The 22860-nt window shown below is 68.1% G+C and overlaps 2 protein-coding genes across 2 annotated transcripts; one reads left to right on the top strand and one right to left on the bottom strand.

Moving 5' to 3' along the window:
* The first annotated feature begins 3052 nt into the window (after positions 1 to 3052).
* On the top strand, positions 3053 to 12808 carry STRC (stereocilin). The gene is made up of 25 exons (XM_086471767.1): positions 3053 to 4537; positions 4923 to 4985; positions 5097 to 5242; positions 5538 to 5735; positions 6031 to 6286; positions 6541 to 6656; positions 6813 to 6945; positions 7230 to 7412; positions 7571 to 7609; positions 7790 to 8077; positions 8151 to 8209; positions 8437 to 8557; positions 8636 to 8727; positions 9111 to 9246; positions 9324 to 9523; positions 9586 to 9676; positions 10105 to 10273; positions 10455 to 10708; positions 11062 to 11217; positions 11280 to 11422; positions 11513 to 11661; positions 11762 to 11859; positions 12050 to 12197; positions 12551 to 12620; positions 12688 to 12808. The coding sequence occupies exons 1-25, from the start codon at positions 3053 to 3055 to the stop codon at positions 12806 to 12808; spliced, it is 4914 nt and encodes a 1637-aa protein (XP_086327893.1).
* Positions 12809 to 13128: 320 nt separating this feature from the next.
* CKMT1A (creatine kinase, mitochondrial 1A) lies at positions 13129 to 22860 on the bottom strand. The gene is made up of 9 exons (XM_086471418.1): positions 22712 to 22860; positions 16895 to 17093; positions 16366 to 16461; positions 16026 to 16247; positions 15408 to 15493; positions 14257 to 14380; positions 13941 to 14075; positions 13465 to 13590; positions 13129 to 13245 (listed from the first exon to the last, which is right to left on the bottom strand). Exons 1-9 carry the CDS (start codon positions 22858 to 22860, stop codon positions 13129 to 13131), a joined length of 1254 nt encoding a protein of 417 aa, XP_086327544.1.

Here is a 22860-nt window from a genome sequence, read left to right as displayed (position 1 = left end):
CCCGTATGAGGAATACAACACAAGACCCACACGAATCTGCCCGCTGTTGGCGATCTCGTTTGTGGTGATGCTCACCGTATAGCAGTTCCAAATCCGCGCTGCCAGGCCATGACCTGTGTCCTCCCGTTCCTGATCATTTTCTTCTGCCATCTCTGGTGTCTCCTTTGAGGACTGCACCCACTCTCACTATGCGGATCAAATCTACAAGGACTGCTTCAGGTACAGCGCCTCAGATGTGCCTCCACGCTCCAGCGTTCCTTCTCTGCCCCAGGCTCCTGCTGCTGCTCTCTCCAGCCCAGCAGGAACCCTTGGCAAGACCAAGGCTGCGATGGTGGTACCAGTCACTGGCACTACCTGGGTGCCGCACACCTTGGGCTGCTGGAAGTGCTGCTGAGGGCCCTCCCGTGCACACAGCCACAGCGGGTGCAGGCAGAGCAAGGCTGGGGCAGGGGAGTAGCTCCGCAAGGCTGAGGGGAAAGCCCCACAGCCTCCTCTGCCAACCCGTGCTCCAGCTTCCACCAGGAGGACTGGCTCCAGCCCCTGTGAGGTCTCTGCTGTCCTGCTGGTCTGGAGGAGCTCAGCTACACCTTGCACCCCTGGGACAGGAGTGTGTGAGTTGCACCCTGAATACCCACATGGACATGGGTGCTCGCAGGCTGTGCAGCCCAGAGCCGTCAGGCAGCAGGGCTGAGCGGGCAGCGGGACATGCTGGAGGCAGCCAGACCCTGCAGGGACTGTGCTTCGCCCTGCCCCACCTCACACGGCCAACAGACAGGAGCACGCAGAGGCCACGTGTGACAGAGCCATTTTCTTCTTGCGGTAGTTTTACCGATGCTGCAACGACTGTCTTCATTCTCTTCACCAAGGACCAGTGTCTTAACCTGCTCCAGGAAATGTGGAATAATGCAACTTCATAGCAGAACCTACGTCATCCTCTGGCTGCTGATTGTGTCCTTTCTCTTCAAGAACGCCTTTGTGACCATCACGGGCGAGCGCTGAGCCAGGGCCAGCCGTGGGCCTCCTTCTGCAGGGCCCCCCAGACAGCTCGCAGGGTGCTTTTTTGCCCCAAAACACCAGTAAGGCAAGGCCTGTCCCTGCTCCTGCCCCGGGAGCCCGGCTGTCCCGTTACTCCGCGCCGACGCGCCCCGGGGCCGGCAGGGGGCGCTGCCGACCGCGCCGGGACGGCCCTCGGCGGAGGCGGGGGGTGCCGTCCCGCTCCGGTCCGCCCCGCGGGTCCCGCCGCCTCGCACCGGGGAGACCCCGCGCGGGAGCTGCTCCCGCAGCCGGACCGGCCGGGCGGGCTGCCCTCGGACCTCGCGGTGCCCCGCAGCCCCGCGGTGCCCCGCAGCCCGGCCGCCCCCGCCGCGGCCCTGGCATCAATAATGCAAGAGCGCGGCGCCGTCGGTGGCGGCCTCGGGTTACAGCGCCGAGCCGGGCCTGCGGGAGTCAGCCCCGCCGCGCCAGGCGCTTCCAGCCCCGGCGGCAGGAGCGGCGTGAGCGGGCTGGGGCTGGGGCTGGGGCTGGGGCTGGGGCTGGGGCTGGGGCTGGGGCTGGGCACGGGCACGGGCAGGGGCTGGGCAGGGGCAGGGCTCCATCTCCGCAGTCTGTTGGACAGGAGGTCTTCGGGGCTGCTTCTGTCGGAGGAAGGCTGGGAGCCGCAGAAGATCCGGAGCCAAGCTACGTGGGAGCCCCCTCTGCCCCATCCTCACTTGCTCCCGCGGGGCGCAGGACGCAGGAATGGCTGCTTCCCTTACTAGCTTTGGGCTGCTGCTCCTGCTCTTGCTGTGGGACGCCAGCTCCGGTGAGTGAGCGTGACTCTCCGGTACCGCAGACTCCGCTGGGATGGAGCCGCACTCGAGGGTCTGTCCCGCTCCGACAGTCCCTGCCCCCCGTGCGGCTCCCGGGGCAGAGATCCCGCTTCCGCGGGTGGGCTGCTGCGCTCCCGGGCCAGGCTGGTCCCCTGCGACGGTCCAGCCACGGGGGGGGGCGGGGATCCCGCCAGCTCTGGACATGCGGGTGGTGGTCGCGGGTGGCGACACGCTGCGGAGCAGGGCAGAGCTGGAGAGGTCCCAAGGGAGGGGGGGTTGTGCCCGCTGGCTGCCGACGCTGCCTGCAGGGCCGTGCGGGGGGACGGTGGTCGCAGGGCCCCCGAGGGACGCAGGGACCGCGGGCCGGGCCCGGGGCTGGCGGGGACCGGGCCGTGCGGCGTGCGGCCAGCCGGACCCTGCCCCGCAGGAGCTGTTTCGGGAGGGAGCGGCACCGCGCCCCGACACCTCCTGCCCGTCCGCCAGGCCCGGCCCAGACCGCGACCGGGCGGCGCCGTCCCGGCTGTCCCGCTGGAGGCCGTGGGTGCCCGGCCGGCGAGCGGGACTGCCTCGGTCCCGCGAAGCCCTCGGCGGGGCGCGGAAGAGCTCCCCGGCCTCCCGCCCGCCCCAGGGCCGGTGGGCGAGCGGCGGGGGCCGCTGCGGCCGCCGCTCCCGCCCCTCGTCCTCCCCCGTGGGCTGCGGGGCCGCCCCGGCGGGAGGCCGCCCCCTGCGCCCCGGCCGCGCTGGGAGCTGCCGGCGGCCCGGGCAGGGGCGGAGGAGCGGGGCGCGGGCCCTGGGCCGTGCGGGCCCCGCCGGAGCAGCGCGCCGGAGCTGCGGGACGCCTTGCTGCGGGCGGCGGCGCGGGCGCTGGGGGCCCCGCGCCCCGAGAGCGACGGGCGCTGCGCAGGTGAGCGGCGCCGCCGGACCCCGCGCCCGTCCCCGGTGCCCGGTGCCCCGCCGCCGCCTCTGACGGCCGCGCTCGCCCGCAGGGACGCTGCCGCAGCTGCTGCTCTGGTGAGTCGGGCCGCCGCACGGCCCCGCCCTCCCGGGGCGCCCGGTACCCGCCCGCGGGTCTTTGGGGCCGCCTGAGCCCCGCGGGGCTGGGCTGCGGGCCGGTGTTGGAGGAGCTCGGGGCACGGCCGGGGGTCCGGGGCTGCTGCATCGGGCGGGGGGTCCGGACCTGCGCCCGACCGGCCCGGCAGCACGGCAGGAGCAGCCGCTCCCGGGGGCGAGCGGGGCGGGCCGGGATGGGACGGGCGGTGAACCGTGCTGGGTGCCCTGGCAGGACGGGCCGGGCCGGTCAATGGGCCGTGCTGGGCGCCCCGGTCGTGGGGCGGGATGGGACCGGCAGCGCGGGCACCGGGGCCGCAGCCGAGGGGGAGGTCAGGGCTGCAGTGGGCGACTGTCGGAGCGCGGTGCTGGGGCTGCTCCGGCCAGCGCGGTTGCTGATCTGGTCTGTGCCCTCCAGGGGCTTCCACCACAACCTCAGCTGGGACGCTCGGGGCCTGGGCTTCGCGGCCGGGGTGCTCCCCGCTCCGCCGCCCCTCCCCGGCTGCCTCCAGCCCGTCCCCCGGGCAGCACCCGCCGTGCCCCAGGGCCGGCCCTCGCTCCTGCCCCCTGTCCTGGAGGCTGTGTGCAATGACAGCGTCCCCGGGCTGCCGGGCGTCTCCAACTTCACGGTTTACCTCTACTGCAACCTCTTCAACAGCTCCCGGGGCTCTGGCCAGCGCCCGGGGGACCTGGGGGCTGCCTGCTCCAACGCAGCCTGGTACCTCTCTGCGGGCGAGGGCGGCTCCGCGTGGGCCCGGGCCTGCTGGGAGCGCTACCCTGCCCGGTTCAACAGCACTGTCTGCAGCAACACCTCCTTGAGGGGGACCCCAGGGCCCCAGCAGGTCCTGCTGGAGCGCCTCTGTGCTGACCTGGCCCGGGGCCTGGCGGGGGCTCAGCCCCCCAGCCGCAGCCCCTGCCCGCTGGGTGCGCGCTGGGAGGACGCCTGGAGCTGCTTCCTGGGGACCCGCGTGCTCCGGGGCACCCGGCTCTGCGGCAGTGGGCGTCGGGAGTTGCTGCCCACCGACCTCCAGGCCTGGCTCTCCCAGCTGTGTGGCGGACCCCAGCCCCGGGCACAGATGCCCAGCACCTCAGAGCCCCGGGGCGCAGACCACTGCTTCGTCGGGGGCTGGAGCCGGTGGGCGCGAGGGAGCACCAGTCGCCTGGAGCTGTGCAGGACTGTGCGTCCCAGCTGTTTCCAGGAGCTGGTGTGCACCAACACCTCCCTCCTGCAGCTGCTGGGGCATCGCCAGCCCGCGGTTGGCGTGCGCTGCCAGGGTGCCTTGCCCAGGGGACGCTGCCTGCTGCAGCAGCTCCTGGCGCTCCTTCCCCTGTCCCCCGGGCCGGATGCTGCAGAGCTCTGCCCAGACCCGGCTGCCTATCTGCTGGGGCTGGCCTCGCAGCTCCCGCGGTGCCAGGAGGAGGCTCCAGACTGGGCCCCCCATGTGAACTACCTCCTGCGCCTGCTTGACCGCAGCCTGGCCCTCTCTGGACAAGCGGAGGCTGGGCAGGCAGCCAGGGAGCAGCTGAGTGAGGCCATCCTCCTCTCCAGCCTCCTGGACAACAACTCCTTCTGGGGCTTGCTCGGGATGAATGCGTCTGCAGGCATCCTGCGAGCCATGGGCCAGTACCTGGCATGGGAGCACAGGGCCTCGGCCAAGAGGGAGCTGCTGAACTGCTTTAGTGTGAGTAGGGCAGTGCTGGGGTGGCAACTGACGGCCTCCCTGGGTGCGGGGCAGCGGTTGGGGTGGCAGACCTGGGCAACCATCCCACTAGCTGCAGGGTCTGACCACGGTGCAGGCCCCAGTCCTGGCGTCCCTGACCAGTGCTGGCTGTGGTAGGAGCAGGACCAGGACCAGCACACCGCTCTGCTCAGCTACCAGTGGCTGGGAAGAGCCAGTCCTGGATTGGGGTGTCAGGGCTGCAGCTCGGGGTAAAGCCACCGCCCTTGCCTCTGGGTCAGCTTCCTGGCAGCAAGGCTGCCCCAGACCCGCTGTGGGGCACAGGGTGGGGAGCTCTGGGGGAAGGTCTGGGCTGGCACAGGGAGTGCAGTCCTGCCCTCTCCTGCAGGTTGTGCTCTGGGACCTGCTCCAGGACAGCGAGGGTGCTCCTGCCTTGGAGATCCTGGTGCAGGTACTGCCTGACCCACCCAGGATTCTGCAGAGCACAGGGCTTGCCTGCCCCCCGCGCTCCCACAGCATGTGTCCCTGCTGCCGGCTGTGCTGAGCTGCGGCTTCCCTGCAGGAGTATCTGCAGATGCCAGAGGAGAGCTTCCAGGGGCTGCTGCTGGCGGCGGGGCCCGAGGCTGTGCAGCGCTTCCTGGCCCTGCTGCACCGCTCCTGGCACCGGCTGCGTGGGGAGGTGTTGGAGGGGCTGGGACGGAGCAGGGCGTGCAGAGCCCACGGGTGGCGGTTGCAGGACCTGTGTGATGGGGCAGGGGAAGAGCCCGCGTGTGGGGGTGCCCAGCATGTGAGGGGGTATGGCCCACGCACGGGGCAGGTGCAGTGTTAGCGCTCACTGGGGCCCAGAGCTCCCATGTGTCAGGGGTTGCAGAGCCCGTGCACGGGGTGTGAGGGTGCAGAGCACAGGGATGGGGGTGCGGAGCCCACGCACAGGGGTGCTTTCCTAGGCCTTGGCTGGGCAGCACCGTCCCTGTGCCTGTTGCTCGGGGCTGTGTCCTGCCAGAGCTGGGGCTCATGCAGCTTTGCAGGTGCCATCACCAGTGTCCCAGAAGGAGGCGGTGCAGTCGCTGGCCGTGCTGCTGCTCCGCAGATTGCCCCATCTCACCCCCCAGCTGTTTGTCAGCCTGTCACAATTCATCCCCTTCATGGCCGCGTCCGACATTGGGAGGCTCCCGCCGGCCCTCCTGGCCAACGAGAGCGTGTAAGCAGCGCTGGGTGCCTGGGTTGCCTGCACACGTGCTGTGGCCAGCTCTGGCCAGTGCCCAGCATTGCCATTGCCTACGGAGATGCCAGCCCAGCCCCGTGCTGCCCTGGCTGCCGCAGAGCCCCAGCCTGAGCAGGCCGTGCGATAGCCATGCAGAGGGTACCCTGGGTCCTGGGCTCTGCGGGCCACGTGCTTGGCGATGGTCTCTGGGGCGCCCTTTGAGGTGGGCACAGGCTCGGTACGTGTCTGGGAGGTCTCTCCGCAGCTGAGCCCTAGCACTCTGTCCCCACAGCCTCGCTGCCCTGCGGTCTCACAGCGCCCGTCTGACGCAGGGGCAGAAGGCCGCCTTTGCCAGGCGCCTGCTGCAGGCCCCCTTCCTCGGGCCCGTGCCCGCGTGGCCCCTCAGCTTCCTCCGTGCTGCCCTGCCGCTGCTGCCCCACTTGCCGCTGCGCTGCTTCCTGCAGCTCACACCCCAGCAGGTGGGATGTGAGCCCCCGGCCCCTGCACTGGCTGCTCTGCCCAGCCAGCGCGCCCTCACCCTGCAGCAGGTGGGGATCCCAACCCTGCACCTGGCAAGCTGGGACCCCTGCACCCTCGGCCCTGCCCACAGCAGGCAGGCATCCCTGCGCCCCTGAGCCGGGGATTCGCGCCCTGCCCAACCCTCCACCCCTCATCCTGCACCCCCCTGGCTGGGACCCCTGCACGCCCTGCCTTGGTCCTGCATGCCGAACCCGCAGCCCTGGCTGGGAGCCCCAGGTCCGGTTGTGAGGCCTGAGCCAAGTCTCACCTTTTGCCTGCCCAGATCTGGGGGCTCGGGGACGACTGGCAGGCGCTGCGGCTGGGGCTGGTGCAGGGCCGCCACGTCGCAGGCAGCCTGGCGAACAGGAGCCATGCAGCTGGCCCCGAGCCGCGGTGCAGGTGAACATCATGGGGCTGCCAGTGCCGCACAGCCATGCCCTGAGCCGGGCTGGTGCGGGGCCTCGGTCCTGCTGCGAGGGCCGTGGCCTGGCTGCCGAGCGGGGCCGGGATGCTGTCGGAGCTGCCCTTGCCTGCTGACAGGCTTTTTCTGTGCAGGCTGGGGGCCCTCGCTTGCTTCCTGAGCCCCGAGGAGCTGCAGGACCTGGGATGGCTGCAGGACCCTCGGGGGGCAGTGGAGCAGAGCCTGCTGGCGTGTGCAGCCGCAGGGACCCTACGGCAGCACGGGCGGGTGAGCCAGCCCGCTGGGAGGGGTGCGTGGGCTGCACCGGGGCACCACATGGACCGGCACCCTGCGGAGCTCGGCTCACATCCCCTTGTTCTCTGGGGGAGCCTGGCCGCGACATGCTGGCATCAGTGCCAGGGTGCCAGGGCAGTGGCTCCTGGCCAGGCAGCACATCAGGCCAGGCACCAGCAGCAGCCGTGTTTTTGCCTTGCGGCTCCTCCTGTGACAGGGTGTGGGGCAAACTGCCCACTGGCCCTGGGCTCACGGCCTCTCCTGCTCCGCGCCGGCAGGTCATGCTCATCCTGGCAGACTTGCTGCGCTCCACCAGCCTGGCCATGCTGAGCCCCGAGGAGCTGCCAGCATGGAGGGGCGTCCTCCCTGAGATGGGAGTGGGCTTCCTGGAGCGCCTGTCAGCTGCCCAGCTGGACGCCCTTCTGCCCCAGCTGCGGCCGACGCAGCTGACGCGTGCCCAGGTGAGTCCAGCCGGGCTACACATGCCCTGGGCCGGTGGCCCCCGAGGCCCAGGGCACCATCAGAGACTCAGCGCAGTGCAGCCAAGCAGCCTCCGAGCCTCACACCCTGCCTGGGCTGCACTGGCCCTGCTGACCACCGCTGTGGTGTCCTGCCCCAGGCATCCTTCCTGCTCACACGGGCTCTCCAGAGGGACAACGTGAGTGTGTGACGTGCCTCTGCAGGACAAGGACGGGCTGCGGGTGCTGTGCCCTGGTGCCTGAGCACGGCCCCAGATCTCGCACCCTCACACCTGCCCGGGCTGCCACCGGGTCCCCGTGCGAGGTGCAGCCCTGATACCTCACGGCTGCCCGAGCGAGGCCAGCGCGTTTCTCTGCAGGTGACGGCGAGGGACGCAGCCAGGCTGTGTCCCCTGCTGCCAGGCCTGGGGCCCACGTCGCTGGCAGCCATCCTGGCTCCTCTCCGTGTCCAAGGCTGTGCATGCCTGGGGCCAGCCCTACCCCTGCTCTCAGCGGCGCAGACGGCATCCCTGCTGCAGGCTCTGCAGCCCCCGGGCGCCTGGCCCCACTGCCTGCTGCCCCTGCTGCCCCTCCAGCTCCTGCATCCCGGCGCCCGGGCTCTGCAGGGGGCTCTGCAGGACCTGAACCTGCCCTGGTCTCCACAGCAGGTCAGAGGCTGGGCACAGGGCTGTGGGGGAAGGTGCTGTACCCCCATGCCTCCCACCACTGCCCCCCCAACAGGCCCAGCTCCTCTGGAGGGAGGTGGGAGCCAGCACTAACTACAGCCACCGCACTGCTGGGTGAGAGCAGCCTGCCCAGGATGGCCAACGGGCACCAGCTGGGGCACGGGGACAGGGGCATCTGGGAGCAGACTCTGGGGTCCCACAGAGGGAAGGGAGCTGGGAGAGGGATGGGTCCCCTGGCCAGAAGGCAGGAGCCTTGGCAGGGCCCTGGGCAGGGTTGGGCAGGTCTCCGTGGGGCTGGGGGTGATGAAGCCCTGGCAGTGTCTGACACCATCATCCTACAGTCCCCTGGGCTCGCTGGTGGTGGGTATGAGCTGCGCCACGCTGCAGGAGCTGGGCCGGGAGGATTTCCTGGGGGCTCTCCGGACCCTCTACATGCAGCCTCGCTCCCTGCCTGCCAGCCTGGTAAGGAGGAGGCTTCTCCACCCCCGTGGCTCGCCGGCAGCCTGTCCCTGTCCTGCGCTCACAGAATGGTGTCCCCAGAGGCGCTGCGTACAGGAGGAGGTGCTCAGGCGTCCTGTGCTCTCTGAGGAGGAGCTGGCATGGCTGGGACCTCGGTTCCTCATGGAGTTACCGTAGGTGTCTGGAGCAGCCAGCCCTGGGATGCAAGGTTATGGGCCACCCCTTTTGCTCCCACTTCCCCCTTTCCCCAGGGTGTGGGGGGGAGCACAGCCTGCTGGCCTACAGCCCTCTCCTTTGGCCCATTGCCCTCCTTGTGTCTCCAAGGGGCCAGCGTGCCCCTGCCCTGCTGCCCTGAGTGGGGCAGGGACTGGTGGCCAGACCCCTCAGCACTGCCCTCCTTGCACCCCCAGCCCTGGTCCCGGCTGTCTCTGGTGCCAGCCCTTGCCTGATGCCTGGGCACCCCTGCTGTGGCGGGGGGTCTGCAGGATGGGGCTTGGCACCCTGTTCATCCCTGAGCAGAGAGCCCGCATGCCCAGCCGCACTCTGGCTCCTACAGGGCGAAGCTGGTGGAGATGCTGCCTGATGCCGTGATGCAACTGGTTCTGGACCATGTGACCCACCAGCCCCACAGCCTGCTAGCCCTGCCAGCCAGCCGCCGGGCAGCTCTGGCCCACAGGGCTCTGCGCGCCCTGGTAAAGGCAGGGACCCCTGCATGGGGTGCAGGGAGACACAGCTGCCTGCCCTCACTCCTCTGCTGTCCCCTCGGCAGCAGGTCCCAGCAGGGAGGGAGCTGGCTGGGGAGGACCTGGACCAGCTGGGCCCACTGCTGGGGTTTCTGGGCCGGGAAAGCGTGGCCCGTGTCCGGCCCGAGAGCCTGCTGCTGCGGCTCGGGGACCTGCAGGACATCTGCCTGGCTGCGGAGGCGGCCGCTGAGCTGGGGCGACTGCTGCTGTCGGAGCAGGCGCTGGGGTAGGTGTCGGGCAGGGGGGCGCGGGGCCCCGCCGGCACTGCCTTGACACCCGCTCCCGCAGGCCCCCTCCAGGCTGGCGCCTGCCCACCCTGCAGCAGCTGGGGCGCCTGGTCTTCCTGCTGCCCCTCAAGAGCCTGCGCACCATCCCCCAGGTGAGCATCGTGTCCCATCCTACTGCCACCGCACTGCCCCATAGCTGGGCGTGCCACGGCCCCTCCGCCTGGTCCTGGTGCTGAGCCATCCCCACCAGTGCCCCGTCCCCTTGGCTGTGCGGTCCCTGCCGATGCCCCATCCCTGTGGCTGTGCTCTCCCCAGCAGTACCACAACCTCATGGCTGCACCATCCCCACCAGTGCCCAGTCCCCTTGGCTGTGTGGTCCCTGCTGATGCCTCATCCATGTGCCTGTGCTGTCCCCACCTGTGGGCTGTGTGGCCCCTGCTGATGCCCTGTCCTTGTGGCTGTGCCACCCCGTCAGCACTCCTGCCCCTGTGGCTGTGCCATCCTTGCTGCTCCCCTGGGTCTTTCTGCTGGTGGGGTCTGTCCTGGCCCCTCTCTCCATGTTCTCCCGGTGCTGCCTCAGGACTTGCTGAGCAGAGACACGGTGGAGCAGCTGATGCAGAGCCAGCGGGACTGGGAGCAGAGTGAGCTGGGACGCCTCTGCCACCCCCTTGGCACTGTGGGTGAGGGTCCCAGCCCCCAGGAAGTGCTGGTGGCCCCGCTGGTGTCAGCTGCCAGGCCAGGGGACAAAGGTGAGACCGTGCACTCCCCTCCCCAGCCTTGTCTCCGCTCGTGTATCTCCTGTCCCCGGTGCTCTCCCATGCCCTGCCCACACACACTTGTGCCCCTGCTGCCCAGTGTCCCCGTGCTATGTCACCCTGGGCTAGCCCTGTGTCCCCAGTTCCCGGTGTCCCCATGCCATCTCCTCCCCAGCTGGTGTGTCCCCCTCGTGCACCCTGCAGTGGGTGCTGTGGAGGAACTGGGGCTGGGGCCAGCCCACTCAGGATGCCTCTGCAGCCCCTGTGCCCACCTGTGCCGACATGTGTGCCACCTTCCCCGCGGCGTGGAGTGCGGCCCAGCTGGCTGCCATGGCCCCCCAGCAGCTGGAGGGCTGCCTGGAGCTGCTCAGCCAGGACCCGGCGCTGCGCCCTGACCAGCTCCAGGCTGCCCTGGCCCAGGCCCGGCGGGTGAGGAGGGACATGGATGGGAGTGGGGGGGACATGGGGGTCCGTGGTGGGGGGGCTCTGCTGAGCCGGGTGGGCTGTGCTGGCCCTGGGAGGGAAGTACTGGATGTGTGGGGCTGTGCTGGCCTGGGGGGGGAATGTCCTTGGGGGGGTGTCTTTGGTGGCCTTGGGGGGCCGCCTGTGGGAGGGCTGCGCTGGCCTTGGGCAGGTTGTCCTTGGGGGCTGTGCTGGCCTTGGGGTCCATCAGTGGGTGGCTGTGCTGGCCTTGGGGTGCTGCCCGGGGTGGCTGTGCTGGCGCTGCCCGACGGTGCTGGGCTGGGGGCTGCCGGCAGCTCGTGGTGCTGCTGGTGCCGCAGCTATGGGGCAGCACTGGGGCGCTGGAGCCAGCCCAGACCCTGCGCCTGGGCCGGCTGGCCACTCAGCTGGGCGAGCCGGAGCTGCGGGAGCTGCTGCTCCCCGACTGGGGAGTCCTGTCCACCCTGGGGCAGCTGGACGGCTGGTCACCCGAGCAGGTAAGGCCCCAGGGGCTGGGGGGGTGGGGGGCAGCTGGCCCCCGTGACGGGCTCTCCCCCAGATGTGGGCCGTGGTCTCAGCCTTCCTGCGGCAGCGCGGGGCAAGCGCCCGGGACCTGGGGCTGCCCGAGCTGGTGGCACTGGGGCACCTGCTCTGCGGGCTGCCGGCAGCAGAGCTGCGGGGCCTGGACAGCCGGGAGCTCAGGTGGGTGTGTGCCCTGGGGCTGAATTCCCAGTCGGGGACCAAGAAGAGAGGGGTGGGTATCGCCCACCCGACGCTGCCTGCTCCCCGCAGCAAGGCTGCCCCTTTCCTGGGCTCGCTGAGCCTGCCTTGCACGGAGCAGCAGGCGGAGGTGCTGGCCGCCCACCTGACCTCCAGCTCTGCCTTTGGCCCGGCTGCCGCCTGGGGACCCGAAGTCTTTGCGGAGGTCGGGACGCTGGCAGGTGAGGGCTGGGATGGGGCCTTGCCCTGCGGTTGCTGCTGCCTGCCCGCTCGGCCCCTGTGCCTGAGGACAGCGTCCTGACCCTGCCCTTTGTGCCCCAGCTGGGCTCCCCGACATTGTCCTCTCTGCGCTGGTCCCCGAGCAGATCTGGGCACTCACGCCCCGGGCCATCGCTGCTGTCCCAGCACCCAAGTTTGCAGTGAGTTCCTGGTGTCCACTGGCACTCTCGGTCGGGGTCCCCCTGCATGCAGGAGAGGGGGGATCCATGGCCAGGGCAGCGTGGTGGGAGCCCCCCCACCAGACACAGAGGCACGGAGATGGGATGTGTCCTGGCTGTGCCGGCGAGTGGGCACAGGGCCTCGCTGTGGCTGGCTGCCCTCTCCCCGCAGGTGGTGTTTGGCCCAGCTCAGCTGCGCACCCTCTCCAGTGCCCAGGCTGCCGCTGTCACCCTGGAGCAGCGCCGGTGGCTCGGCAGCGTCCAACGCCAGGCCTTGGCCAGCGCCCAGTGCGAGGGAGAAGCTGCCCAGGATGGCCAAGGTGAGAGTAGCAGGGTGGTTTCTGTCCCCACACAGTGCCTAGCCTGCCTGTTGCAGGCAGCTCCTCTGCCTGGTCATGCCTTGTCCCGGCTCTGCACCTCCGGGCTCAGCACGGGCACCCCGGGATGCCGGGAGGGCTCAGGTCATGCGGGTTTGGCCCTGGTGCCTGCAGCGCTGCCCCACGGGGAGGCTGGCCCCGCTGCCTCTCGGCTGTGTCCCATCCCACCTCTGCCCAGGAGACCTCCCTGCTACTTGCAGCACGGTGAAGGCTCTCAGCAGCAGCAGGGACGTGAGCCTCTCCACAGAGCGCCAGGGCTGGCACACTCAGCTCTGACGGTGCTTTCTCTCCTGCAGACAGGAGCGGAGCCAAGCCCTGGTCTGGCTTCACCTTGGCTCTCCTCCTCTGCTTGCCCCGCTGCTTTCTGTGAGTATCGCAGTAATAAACTTGTGATGGGCACAAGTGATGAGCTCTGCTCCCTGCCTGCCTTCAGCGACATGTGGCCCCAGAGCACTGCTCCCTGCCTGGCCTTGACTGTCCCAGCAGCTCCTGGCACCCTGCAGCAGGATGCTCCACAGCTCCCTACCCACACGCAGTCCTTTGCAGCCCCCTAGACCAGGGCAGCCCCAGCAGACCCCCCAGGCCCCTCCCCCAGGGTGGCAGTGGCTCAGGGAAATCCTGGGGAGGGCTGCTTAGGGTGCAGCCCAGACCCAGGTGGATGACTCTCTGCAGGGGCACAGGGCACTGGGGAGATCGATGGGGCGGCGGGTGCTGGGGTAAGGAGGAGACTGAGCCGCAGCTACAGCAGCGCATGTTTATGGGGTCTGTCCTGGCGTGTTGTGGGTAACAGGACACAGCGACATGCTGGGCACAGAGATCGCATAAGCTATGGGGGCAGCTGGGTCCCGCAGGGCTGGCGCTACCTTGGTCCAGCTCAGTGCCGGAACTGCGGCACCGGGGAGGGGATGCGGATGTCCTGCCCCTTCTCCAGCCGCCGCTCACAGTCAATCAGGTAGTTCACACCGTCTATCACCAGCTGCACCAGCTCCACCTGCACCAGGAGCACACACATCCTGACTGGGGGGCTGTCCTGGTAGCCATGCCAGCAAGGCGGCTGGCTGGCCCCACTGCATGAAGGGCAGGCACTGCCACCCCCAGCACCCACGTGCTGGCCCCAGCACCTGGCCCTGGAGCTGTTTGGACACTGCAGGCCTCGTGCACACACGCTCCAGAACCTCCCTCCCCAAAAGCAGCTCTGCCCGGCACCCACCTCGGACTTCCCCAGCCGGTCCAGGTTGGAGATGTCGAAGATGCTACCAGTCGCTGCGGTGTCCACACCGCCTGTCCCACGCTTCTGTAGCCGGAGGTTCTCCAGGATCTTAGGGAAGCGGCTGTCCTGATGCCCAGAGAAGGTGTCAGTGCTCAGCAGGACCATCAGCAAGGGAGTTGGGGCTCTGTAGCTGACTGAGCCCACCCTCCGCTCACAGGACCCCATCAGCAGGCTCGTAATCCCCGCAGGGAGCCCTGTCCTGAGCAGACCCAGGTTGACATTTGGGTCCCCGGCCCCTCCAGCCACAGATGCAGGCAGGGGCTGGACCGTATGCTTTCTGGGGGAACCCGAGTGAGGTCCAGGGCCGGGTCGCATGCAGTCCTGCACCTCCCGTGTGGCTGGGCTCCCTGCACCCTGGCAGACAGGGCTCCCTGCAGCCCTGGCCTGGCTCCCCACAAAACCAGCCATGGTAATACCTTGCTGAGCAGCGGCAGCTTGATGTGGACGCCTGCTCGCAGCCCAGTGCCCAGGTTGGAGGGGCAGGTCAGGATGTAACCCAGGCGCTCATTCCACATGAACTCCCAGCCTCGCTCCTGGATTAGCCGCTCCACCTGGGTTGGAAGCAAAAGCAGCCGTTCAGCCCCGAGCCACGGGGTGCACAGCCCTCGGCACGGCAGCACTGCCCACCCCTGGCCAAGCACAGAGAGCCAGCCCCGCAGCAGCCCTGCTTGCCCCTGTCCGCCTATCTGCCTGTCTGTGGGGCCAGCACAGCAGGGGCCAGTGGGCGCTCACCTCCTTCAGGCCCCGGCAGAACCGCTCAAAGACGCGCTTCATGTTGCCACCCTTCTCCATGGAGATGATGCGTGTGTGGTCCTCCTCGTTGATCCAGATCAGGAAGGTCTTCTCGTTGTTGTGCCTAGGGACAAGGCAGCGTTGGCTGTGCTGGCAGCCAGCAGAGGCCCCGTGCCCACCCACCCACCCGCGGCAGCCCTGGCCATGCCCCTTCTGCCCTTGCGACCACAGTGCCAGTGCTGCCCTGCGGTCCTGGCACTATGCCTGCGCCCGTGGCTGGGAGCACATGGCCATAGCACAGCCTGGCAGCCAGGCACCAGCCAGGGGATGCTCCTGGAGGTGGGCCAGTGTTCATCCACACGCACTGCTGCGGGCGATGGGTGCTGGCTCCAGGGCTGTGAGCACAGGCAAGTGCTGCTGGGGAGGAGCAGTGCGGTGCCAGGGTGGTGGCAGCCCAGCCTGGGCTGGGGACAGGAGCGCAGCTCCTGCACCAACAGAGAGCGGGAGGGGGCCGTGAGGCATGGGGTGCACATCGGGGCGCTGGGTTAGGGGGCAGCTGGAGCTGGGGACCATGTGTGCTGTGGAGGTGTTTTCCATGAGGCTGCTATAAAGGTGCTGTGCCAGCGAGGGCGGCGTGGGCGAGTGCGTGTGCCGGCTGTCACTCTGCAGGCGTGTGGGATGCAGCGTGGGATGCTGCATGGCTGTGCGGAGATGCTGGGAGGGAGCAGTAAGATGCAATCGTGGCAGGGTAAGTTTGGGGGCAGGTAGAGTGTGCAGTGAGCCAGGAGGAGCACTGGGGATTGCCTGGGGAGCAGAAGGCAATTACGGGTTTTTGGTAGCCTAGAGCGCAAGGTGCTGCAGGATGGCAAGAGTGGGCAGGATCGACAGCAGGGTCTAGCTCCGGAGTCCCACATCTCAGGGGAACGCTGTGGTTTGTGAACAGAGCGTCTGGCTGCTGACTGCAGCGCAAGGGGCTCCCAGGTCAGGCCCGGGGTGAACACGGCCCAGGGGTGCTGGTGCCACCTGAGCTGGGGTCTGTGGTGCCGTGAGCATGGGGAACGTGGGTGGCGAGGCTGGGGCAGCCGAATGGAGCAGCAGCATCCCCCGCCTTTCTGCCCTGCTGACTGTGCAATGCTGGGACAGATCCTCACCAGATCCCTCGGGCGTCAGGCCAGTCCCGGGCCATTCCTGCTGCCGTCAGGAGTGGGGACACCGGCTTGTCGAAGAGGAAGTGGTCCTGGAGGGAGGCAGAGTGCGTGGGCTCGCCAGGGCTGCATGGCTGGTGCCAGGGCGCCCTGTCTCACTGGTCCCAGCCTGCCATGCAGGTGATGCACCACAGCTGTCCCAGGCAGGGCAAGCTCACTTGTTCTCCCCACCTGTGGGCAGGAGTCCCTGCCTTCCTGGCCAGGGAGGCAGAGGGCTGCTGGTGCACAGCCCACCCTGTACCAGGGGCTGGTGGGGCACTGGCTGTGTGCTGCAAGCCTGCCTTCCCCTGGGCATGGGAAGGGACATGGGGCAAGAGCTGGAGGGGAACGTGAGCTGCTGGGGCTGTGTTCAGCGAGCTCTGTCCTCCCCCAGCTTGGGAGGGCTGAGCAGCACTGTGAGCACCCTCTGCACCACGGGACAGCCTCGCTGGGGAAAGGGGTCCTGGTCCCACAGGGCAGCGAGGCTGGGAAAGGAGGATATGGCCTCCCGGAGAGGCAGTGCCAGGGAAGGGGTCCTGCTCCACAAGCACCCGGGGTGGCTGGCTGGGAGCTGCACTGACTCACATCAATGAGCTGCTGCTGCTCCTTCTCCGTCATCTCGCTGAGGCGGTAGTACCGGCCCGCCAGGTCTCCGGTGAGGCCGTTCAGCGCCTCCACCGCCACCTTCTCCACCTCTCGCCGCTCAGCGCGGGTGCAGGCTGGCGGCAGGCTCAGCCCGCGGATGCTGCGCCCAGTCCGGACCCGGGACGAGAGCACATAGCGCTCATCGAAGTGGCCAAACTTTATCTGGAACAGACAGGAGCCGTGGGGCACTTACAGGGCAGCACTGGTGCTGGCAGGGGCCCTGTCCCCCGAGGCCTGGGGAAGGGCCCTTGGGCACAGCACCACTGCCTGGCTCCCACACCTTGGTGGCATCCAGGTCTGTGACATGCTTCATGGTGCGGGGGTTGTATCCATTGTGCCGCTCCTGAATCACGGGGTCAAACAGGTCGGCGAACACCTGGAAGCAAGCAGGACGATGTGCAGCACTGCAGACCCAGTGCCCCACGAAGCCCCTGCCATGAGCTTGGCATGGTCTCACTGCCAGTGTGGGGGATGTGGCAGCAGGGGGGCTGCAGAGGGTGGCTGGGGGCCACAGTGTGTCCTGCCATGCAATACCAATCCGCGGAGCCAACGCCGCTTGGGCAAGTGGGGCTCAGGGGCAAGGAGGAGGAGGTTGCAGGGCTCTAGGAAGAGCTGGTCTGAAGGAGCCCTGTGTCCCACAGGGACACACTGGGGCTGGCCAAGGGGCCTCTCCAGCCACCCGGGCTGGGCAGGAGGAGAGGCCAGTAACATCCCAGGCTGCTGGATGTACCACAGGTACCGGGGCTCCTCTGGCTGCTGCAGGCTCCCTGGAGAGCCTGGAGCATGGCAGGGCTCTGGCCACCACCCACCTCATAGGTTTCTTCATCGCCAGCTACCATGCCCACAGTCTTGATGAAGGGGTGGCCGGGGTTGTCAACGCCCGTCTGGATGCACTGGTCCAAGGTCCAGCCGTTTGGGGTTGCTTTGTCACAGAGCCTGGCATAGATGGCTGGCGTCAGGTTGCTGGCCATGCAGTTGTTGTGCTTCCGCAGGTCGGGGTACTCGGCGCTGTGGGAGGAGAGACCGATGAGTCCCTTGGGGCCAGGGACCCCAGCGCTTGAGCCCTTGCCCCACAGAGACCCTCAGGGCAGGTGTGGGCAGGGGAGCTCTGGAGAGGCAGGTCAAGCTGCTCTGCTCATCTGCACCAGCAAAGGCCATCTGGGAATGGGAAGGCAGTAAAGGCATCGCAGGGCGAGGGCAGAGAGCAGCCCAAGCTGAGGGCTGACATGGCCACAAGGACAAGAGTGAACAAGAAAAGCCGGGACAGTTGTTAGGGTGCGGCTCCTTATCAGCCACGTACCAGGGCCCCAGGATTGGGAGAGCTTGCCGGGCGAGCGGCGGCAGCCACGTCAGCCTCAGCCCTGTGCAGATGGTGGGAGCCGGTGCACTGAGCTGCCAGGGTGGCTGGGCTGTGAAGGGGGGGGTCTCGCTCCTCTTCTCCTCCCTGGGGCTGCCCCCATCCCAACCCAAACAGAGGGTGGCTGCTCCTGATGCCCAGGGGGCTGCCCGTGCAGCGAGCAGGGGAGGCAGGGCACACAGCCCGTGGGGGCCCTGGCGTGTCTGGCCCCTGGGCCCCAGCCAGGCACCCCGACCGCTGTCCCTCTGCCTGTGGATGCCGCGGGGCAGGAGATTGTCTGACCCCGATCTGCAGCCGGTGGGAACTGCACTGCTCTGGCACAGTTTATTGTATTAGGGGGATGCTTTCCTCTAATCAGCTTAGTGGGAGGCTGTCCCCTGACCTCATTCCCACTTTAGCCAGGCTTTGTGCTTGTTCTGCGCTCATGGGGGGATTGGCAGGGCAGGACCCAACAGTTCTCGCCTTGGCCAAATCCCTTCCGCTGGGAGGTGGTGCCTCCGCTTGCCTTAGCGGGACAGGACTGGCCCTGGTAAGTCGGTGCAGGACTCCTGGCTGGCGGCCAGAGGGCATCCTGCAGCCCTGGGGACGCCTGGCTCCTCTCCCTTGAGGGGCACTGCCTTAGGGGTGGCACAGCTTGGGGGGGGGTGTGTGGGAGAAGTGGTGCCGGGGCTAGTGCAGGTCCAGGTTGGTGGGAGCAACAACCGCCAACCATCACCAGCAGCGAGTCCTGGCACCCTCCCAGCGCTCAGGTCCTGCTCCTGGGCTGAGTGTCCGTACAGGGTGCCAGGTCTGGCTGCCAGCGCCTGGCCCCGGTGCTGCAATGCAGAGTGCTGTCGTTGCCGCCACCTCCTCCCCTACATCTGCAGGCCAAGGAATGTGCATTGGCCCCTCGCCTACGGCTTGGCTACTGTTTGTGGCGCCCTGCACTTTGCAGAGAGAGGGAGGTAGGGCTTACATTGTCTGCTCTGCGTAGGGAAGCGCTGGCAGCTTCAGCCAGGACCAGTGCAAGGAGGCATTTGCTCTAGGCAAATGCCCACACATGGTCCCCCAGCCCACACAAGTATCTGTGCCATGCTGAGATGCTCCAGTGCAGAGGCTGACTTGTATGCAGGATGCAGCCTGCCCCAGCCTCTCCCGCTGCTCCTTCCCCTGACCTCAGCTGGCAACTGACCCGTCTCCCCAGGGAGACACAGTCTCATAAAAAGCATTTGCTGATCAGAATGGGACACTCGGGCAAGCTCCTCCTCTGCCCCCAGCACGGCTAGTGCCGCCTGGCATGCCAGGACCACAGCCTGCTGCGCTTTCCACCCTGGTGGCAGTAGACTGCATCCAGAGAGCCAGCAAAGGTGGCCAAGGGAAGCGAGCTTACCTCTAGTAAGCAGAAGATTACTGTGGGTTTGAGCATGCTGTCTGCTGTGGGCAATCCATACCCTCACTGAGGCATTCAGAGTCCAAAACCCTGAGACTCCGGCCACTGCCTGCAGGGTCTGTGCCTGCTGCAGTGCTGATTTAGCTCCTGGTCCAAATGCACCCTCTCCTAGAACAGCCCTGAATCACAGCCAGCAAATCTGGGGAATCTCTCTTCAGCCTTTAGAGAGCACCCCAACTAGGATCAGCAGGGCAATGCAGGCATGAAGGTGCTGAACACTCCTGTGCTCACAAGTGGTGCCCCGCAGAGCTGCAGGGGAGACTGTCCCTGCAGCCTGGGCTGTGTCCCGGGGTGGATGCAGAAGGGCTGAGGCGGTGGGCACCATGCGCCCATCGTGCTCTCCTGGGTGGCCAGGTGTCCTCTGCCACAAGCATGAAGGTGACACTGCAACTTGGCCTTACTCGGGCTGCCTTGGCCCCTTGGTTTTAGTGCCCAAAGCTGGTTTTAAAATTATGGTCCTTTCAGCACCCCGGTTTGTTCCCAGTGCCACAGCACAGAGCGACAGGGTGGGCTCCTCATCGGCCACAGAGGCTGGAAGCATCTTCAGTGGAAGGTGGACGTCTCCCAGGAGCGTGACACAGCGCGGGTGCTTCGCTCCCACCTGTGCCATCCCGCGGGGCAGCTCGGCGCTGCCGTCCTGCCTGTGACACCGGGGTGCAGCTGCCTGCAGCAACTGCCCTCCCTGCCCTCGCACCAGGAGGTGCTTCACCCGGGAGGTGCCCTGCTGGGCGCCCAGCAGCCATTATTAGTCCGTCTACTGCCTGGGCAGGCTCTGCGGGAGCTGCAGCCCTCTGTGTCGCCCCGCGGCTCTTCACCACTACTCCGGCAGCCTCCAGCACCCTCCCTGGCGTCACCGCTGCCCACGCCGATGGCAGCCCCTGCCGCACGCGGCCTCTGGGGAGGCGTGGGGGCGCGTGGGGCGAGCAGCGCAGACCCTGCGCGGTGGCAGCGGGCGGGAGGAGCCGGGTGCTGGCAGGTTGCTGCAGGCGGTGGAGCACACGGCATGTTTGCGCAGGGAGGAGGGGGCTCGGGCTTTGTCTGCAGACGCTTTGGCGAGGAGCCCCAGCGCAAACGTCCAAACGTGGCACTGTGCCTTGAGTGGGACTGCGCCTGGCAGTGGGCACATCCGTGCCCACCTCTCCTGTGGGGGGATGCCCATGGTCCCCCCCCCCCGCATGGCCATTTGTACTGCGGCGCCATGGAGTGCCGCTCAGATCCCTCAAGGCTGTTGCCAATGTCTCTCGTTATTTAACGTAGAGACTAGAGGAGCAAAATCCCCAGGTGGGTTGACTCGCCCCCACAGAGCAGGATGCTGCAGCTCACCCTGGGGCTCTGTCCCGGCTCTTTTCAAGTGTCAGCACAGTCACAAAACCATTTCCAGCCGAACAGATGCTCCTAGGAAGCTCATTTTAGACCTTCTCAGCCACATGTCCTATCTTGATTTTATCCCCTCCTCCAGACTCACCTCAGCCCCCTCCTTCCCACAGATGGTGCCTGGCTCTGCCCTCAGCCCCGTCCTTGTTTTCAGCATCAGCGTTCTGACTTGCTGTTTTTCTCCAGCCACCGACCCAACACCTTTGCAGCACGGCCAGCTTGGCCCCTGCCCTCAGCCACAACAACGACACAGCCGGTGTTTCGTGTGCGCAAGGGGACACTCATGTGTCCAGGTTTGGCGGGGACAGGCCAGCTCTCCCCAGGTCCCGGTCCCCTTGCTTGCAGCAGCAGGACACAGGCAGAGTGCCTGCCTTTCCCACGCCAGCCAGCATGTCTCACAGGTCCCGGTGTTTTCCCCTCACCATCCTCTCTCGGTGAAGACCTGATGTCTGTGGCCCTGCAGTTGTTCAGAAAGCTTGAAAATACAACCCTCTTGGGAGGTGAATAAACATTAACATTCACCTTCATCATTCTTCGAACTCGCTCCATTTCCGTCCCCTCGTTTCTGTGGCCCGACCCAGCACATCCGAGCCCCCAGCGCCGGCTCTCGGCACACACACTCTTTCTGCACGAGCAGGGCTCTCAGCCTGCAATGCAGCGCAGCACCGCTCTCTAACTGCACGGTGTTTGGTGCAGGGACCACAGCAGCCGCATGTGCTTGGAGCAGTAACGTGCTGCCTCTTTCCCTGCTCGTCCCTTCACTGAACGCAGTCTCTGCCGGCATCAGGATGGGGAGGAAAACCTGCTCCTCGCTTTCCTGACCTGCCCATGAGCTGTGTCAGGCCGAGCAGCCGGTGCCAGGGCAAGGCGGAAGGACCGCCCAGCGGCCGCCACGTCCCTCTCCCTTCCCAGCCTTGTCCCTACCCTGCTCGGTCCTTGTGAGGCACAGGCAGCCCCTGCCTCCAGCCCCCATCTTATGCCTTGGCTCTCCACCCTCCTTGGGGCCAGGCAGCACAGGCACCAGGCAGGACATGCCTCCACCTCTCCTGGCCTCGAGGCCTCCGCTTCCTCATTGCTACAGCAAGCGGCAGTGAGCAGGGCGGCTATAATGCCTCCGCCCATGGTGGCAACAGGCCTGGCCCTCCTGGGGCCCGGCTGGGCTCCCCAAGGCAGCTCTTGGCAAAAACCAGCTGGAAGGGGGAGTGACATGAGACCGCCTGTGCTGGAGCTTGGACCTTAGCACCGCTCTGCAGCCGTGACACTTATCTGGCTTAAGGGATCAGGCACAGCTTGTGTAAATAGGGCCCGCAGCTCTTGCAGAGCCAGCGTTACCCCAAAAGCACCCCTAAGCCAGGCCACGGCTCGGCTCTGTGCCCGCCTCCCAGGAGTCCTAGTTGCACACCTCAGGGCTCAGCTTCATCCAGGCTGGGGGCTGCCTGCTTGGCACCTGCAGCCCCCCCCAGCTCTGCCTTTAAGAACTGTCCCTGAGAAGGAAGAGCAAGCACCTGCCAGGAAACCCTTTTGTTTAAACAGAGAGGTCCCTGTCCCGAAGGCAGGCGCGTGGGAAGGCCGGTACAGCCAGATGGGGTCGGGCCAGGAGCTGCCGCCAGTGCCCGGGGGCTGACGAGGAGCCTCTGTCTCTGCCCTGACACTGGCTCTTGTGGATGGAGCTCCTGGGTGTTTCGCCAGGGGCAGAAAATGAAAGCCCTTTTGCTCCGTCTTGTTCCCACCAGGACACTGGCAAGTCTCCCCTGGCTCCTGCGACAGCTGGGCCGAGCCTGGGCTATGTCCCCACCCGCGCTGTCTGTCCCGGCAGTGCTGCCCCGCCACGCCGGCCTGCCTGCCCGGCAGCCCCGGCAAGTCCTTCCAGACCCAGCCCTGAGGGCAAGCACTTGTCCCCCTCACGCTGCCCCCTGCCCCGGGCTGGCCGCGCAGCGGCTTGTCCCGCCGCGCTGCGACGCCCCTGGGCCGCCGACAGCCCCGCACGGCCCCGGCTCGGCGTGGATCCCGCGGCGGGGCCCCGTGGCGGCCCGGGAGGGCCCAGCGCAGCCCCGGCGCGGCGGTCGGGGCCGCCGGGCCCTCGGGGAGGCCAGGCAGGGCGCGGAGGCCCCGCCGCGGCGGCGCCGGTGCCCTTGGGCGCGGTTACGGCGGGGCCCGCGGCGCCGGCGGCCCGAGGCGGGGCGGCTCCGTCCAACGCGGCCGCGCTCCCGCCGCCGCGCCGCCCGGTCCCCGTCGCCGCCCGGTCCCCGTCGCCGCCCGTGCGCCCCGAGGCCGGCGCGGGCTCGGTTCCTGGGCGTCCCGGTCACCCCTGCCCGCGGACGAGCAGCGTCCGCCCCGCCGCCCCGGGACCCCCGCTGCGGCTGGAGCTCAGGAGCAGTCCCGCGCCCTCCCCGGTGCCGGTGCCGCAGGGACCGGCCCCAGCCCGCCGCCCCCCGCCCGTGCGCCCCCGCCGTCCCCGGCCGGTACCTGGGCGGGTAGCGCCGGCGCTGCCGGTCGCCCGCGCTGACCGTGTCCCGGGCGAGCAGGAAGCCGGCGGCGAGGGAGCCGGCGCCCACCATGGCCAGGAGGCCGGCGGAGCGGCGGGCGGAGAGGGCGCGAGCGAAGGTGCTGGCCAT

Source organism: Leptosomus discolor, chromosome 11, assembly GCF_034619465.1.
Source record: "Leptosomus discolor isolate bLepDis1 chromosome 11, bLepDis1.hap2, whole genome shotgun sequence".
Classification (NCBI taxonomy): Eukaryota; Metazoa; Chordata; class Aves; order Leptosomiformes; family Leptosomidae; genus Leptosomus; species Leptosomus discolor.
Note: the sequence above shows the minus strand (reverse complement) of the source record. Positions and strands in the feature narration are given on the sequence as shown.

What these genes read in the sequence shown, in the direction of transcription:
- CKMT1A (XM_086471418.1), bottom strand. Translation starts at nt 22,860, where the DNA reads ATGGCCAGCACCTTCGCTCGCGCCCTCTCCGCCCGCCGCTCCGCCGGC. An exon ending in CAGACCTGGATGCCACCAAG is followed by an intron (nt 16,248 to 16,365) that starts GTGTGGGAGCCA and finishes TGTCTGTTCCAG; the next exon opens with ATAAAGTTTGGCCACTTCGA. An exon ending in AGCTGCCGCTGCTCAGCAAG is followed by an intron (nt 13,591 to 13,940) that starts GTATTACCATGG and finishes TCTGGGCATCAG; the next exon opens with GACAGCCGCTTCCCTAAGAT.
- STRC (XM_086471767.1), top strand. Translation starts at nt 3,053, where the DNA reads ATGGGACGGGCGGTGAACCGTGCTGGGTGCCCTGGCAGGACGGGCCGG. An exon ending in CCCTGGCCCAGGCCCGGCGG is followed by an intron (nt 10,709 to 11,061) that starts GTGAGGAGGGAC and finishes CTGGTGCCGCAG; the next exon opens with CTATGGGGCAGCACTGGGGC. An exon ending in ACGGCTGGTCACCCGAGCAG is followed by an intron (nt 11,218 to 11,279) that starts GTAAGGCCCCAG and finishes GCTCTCCCCCAG; the next exon opens with ATGTGGGCCGTGGTCTCAGC.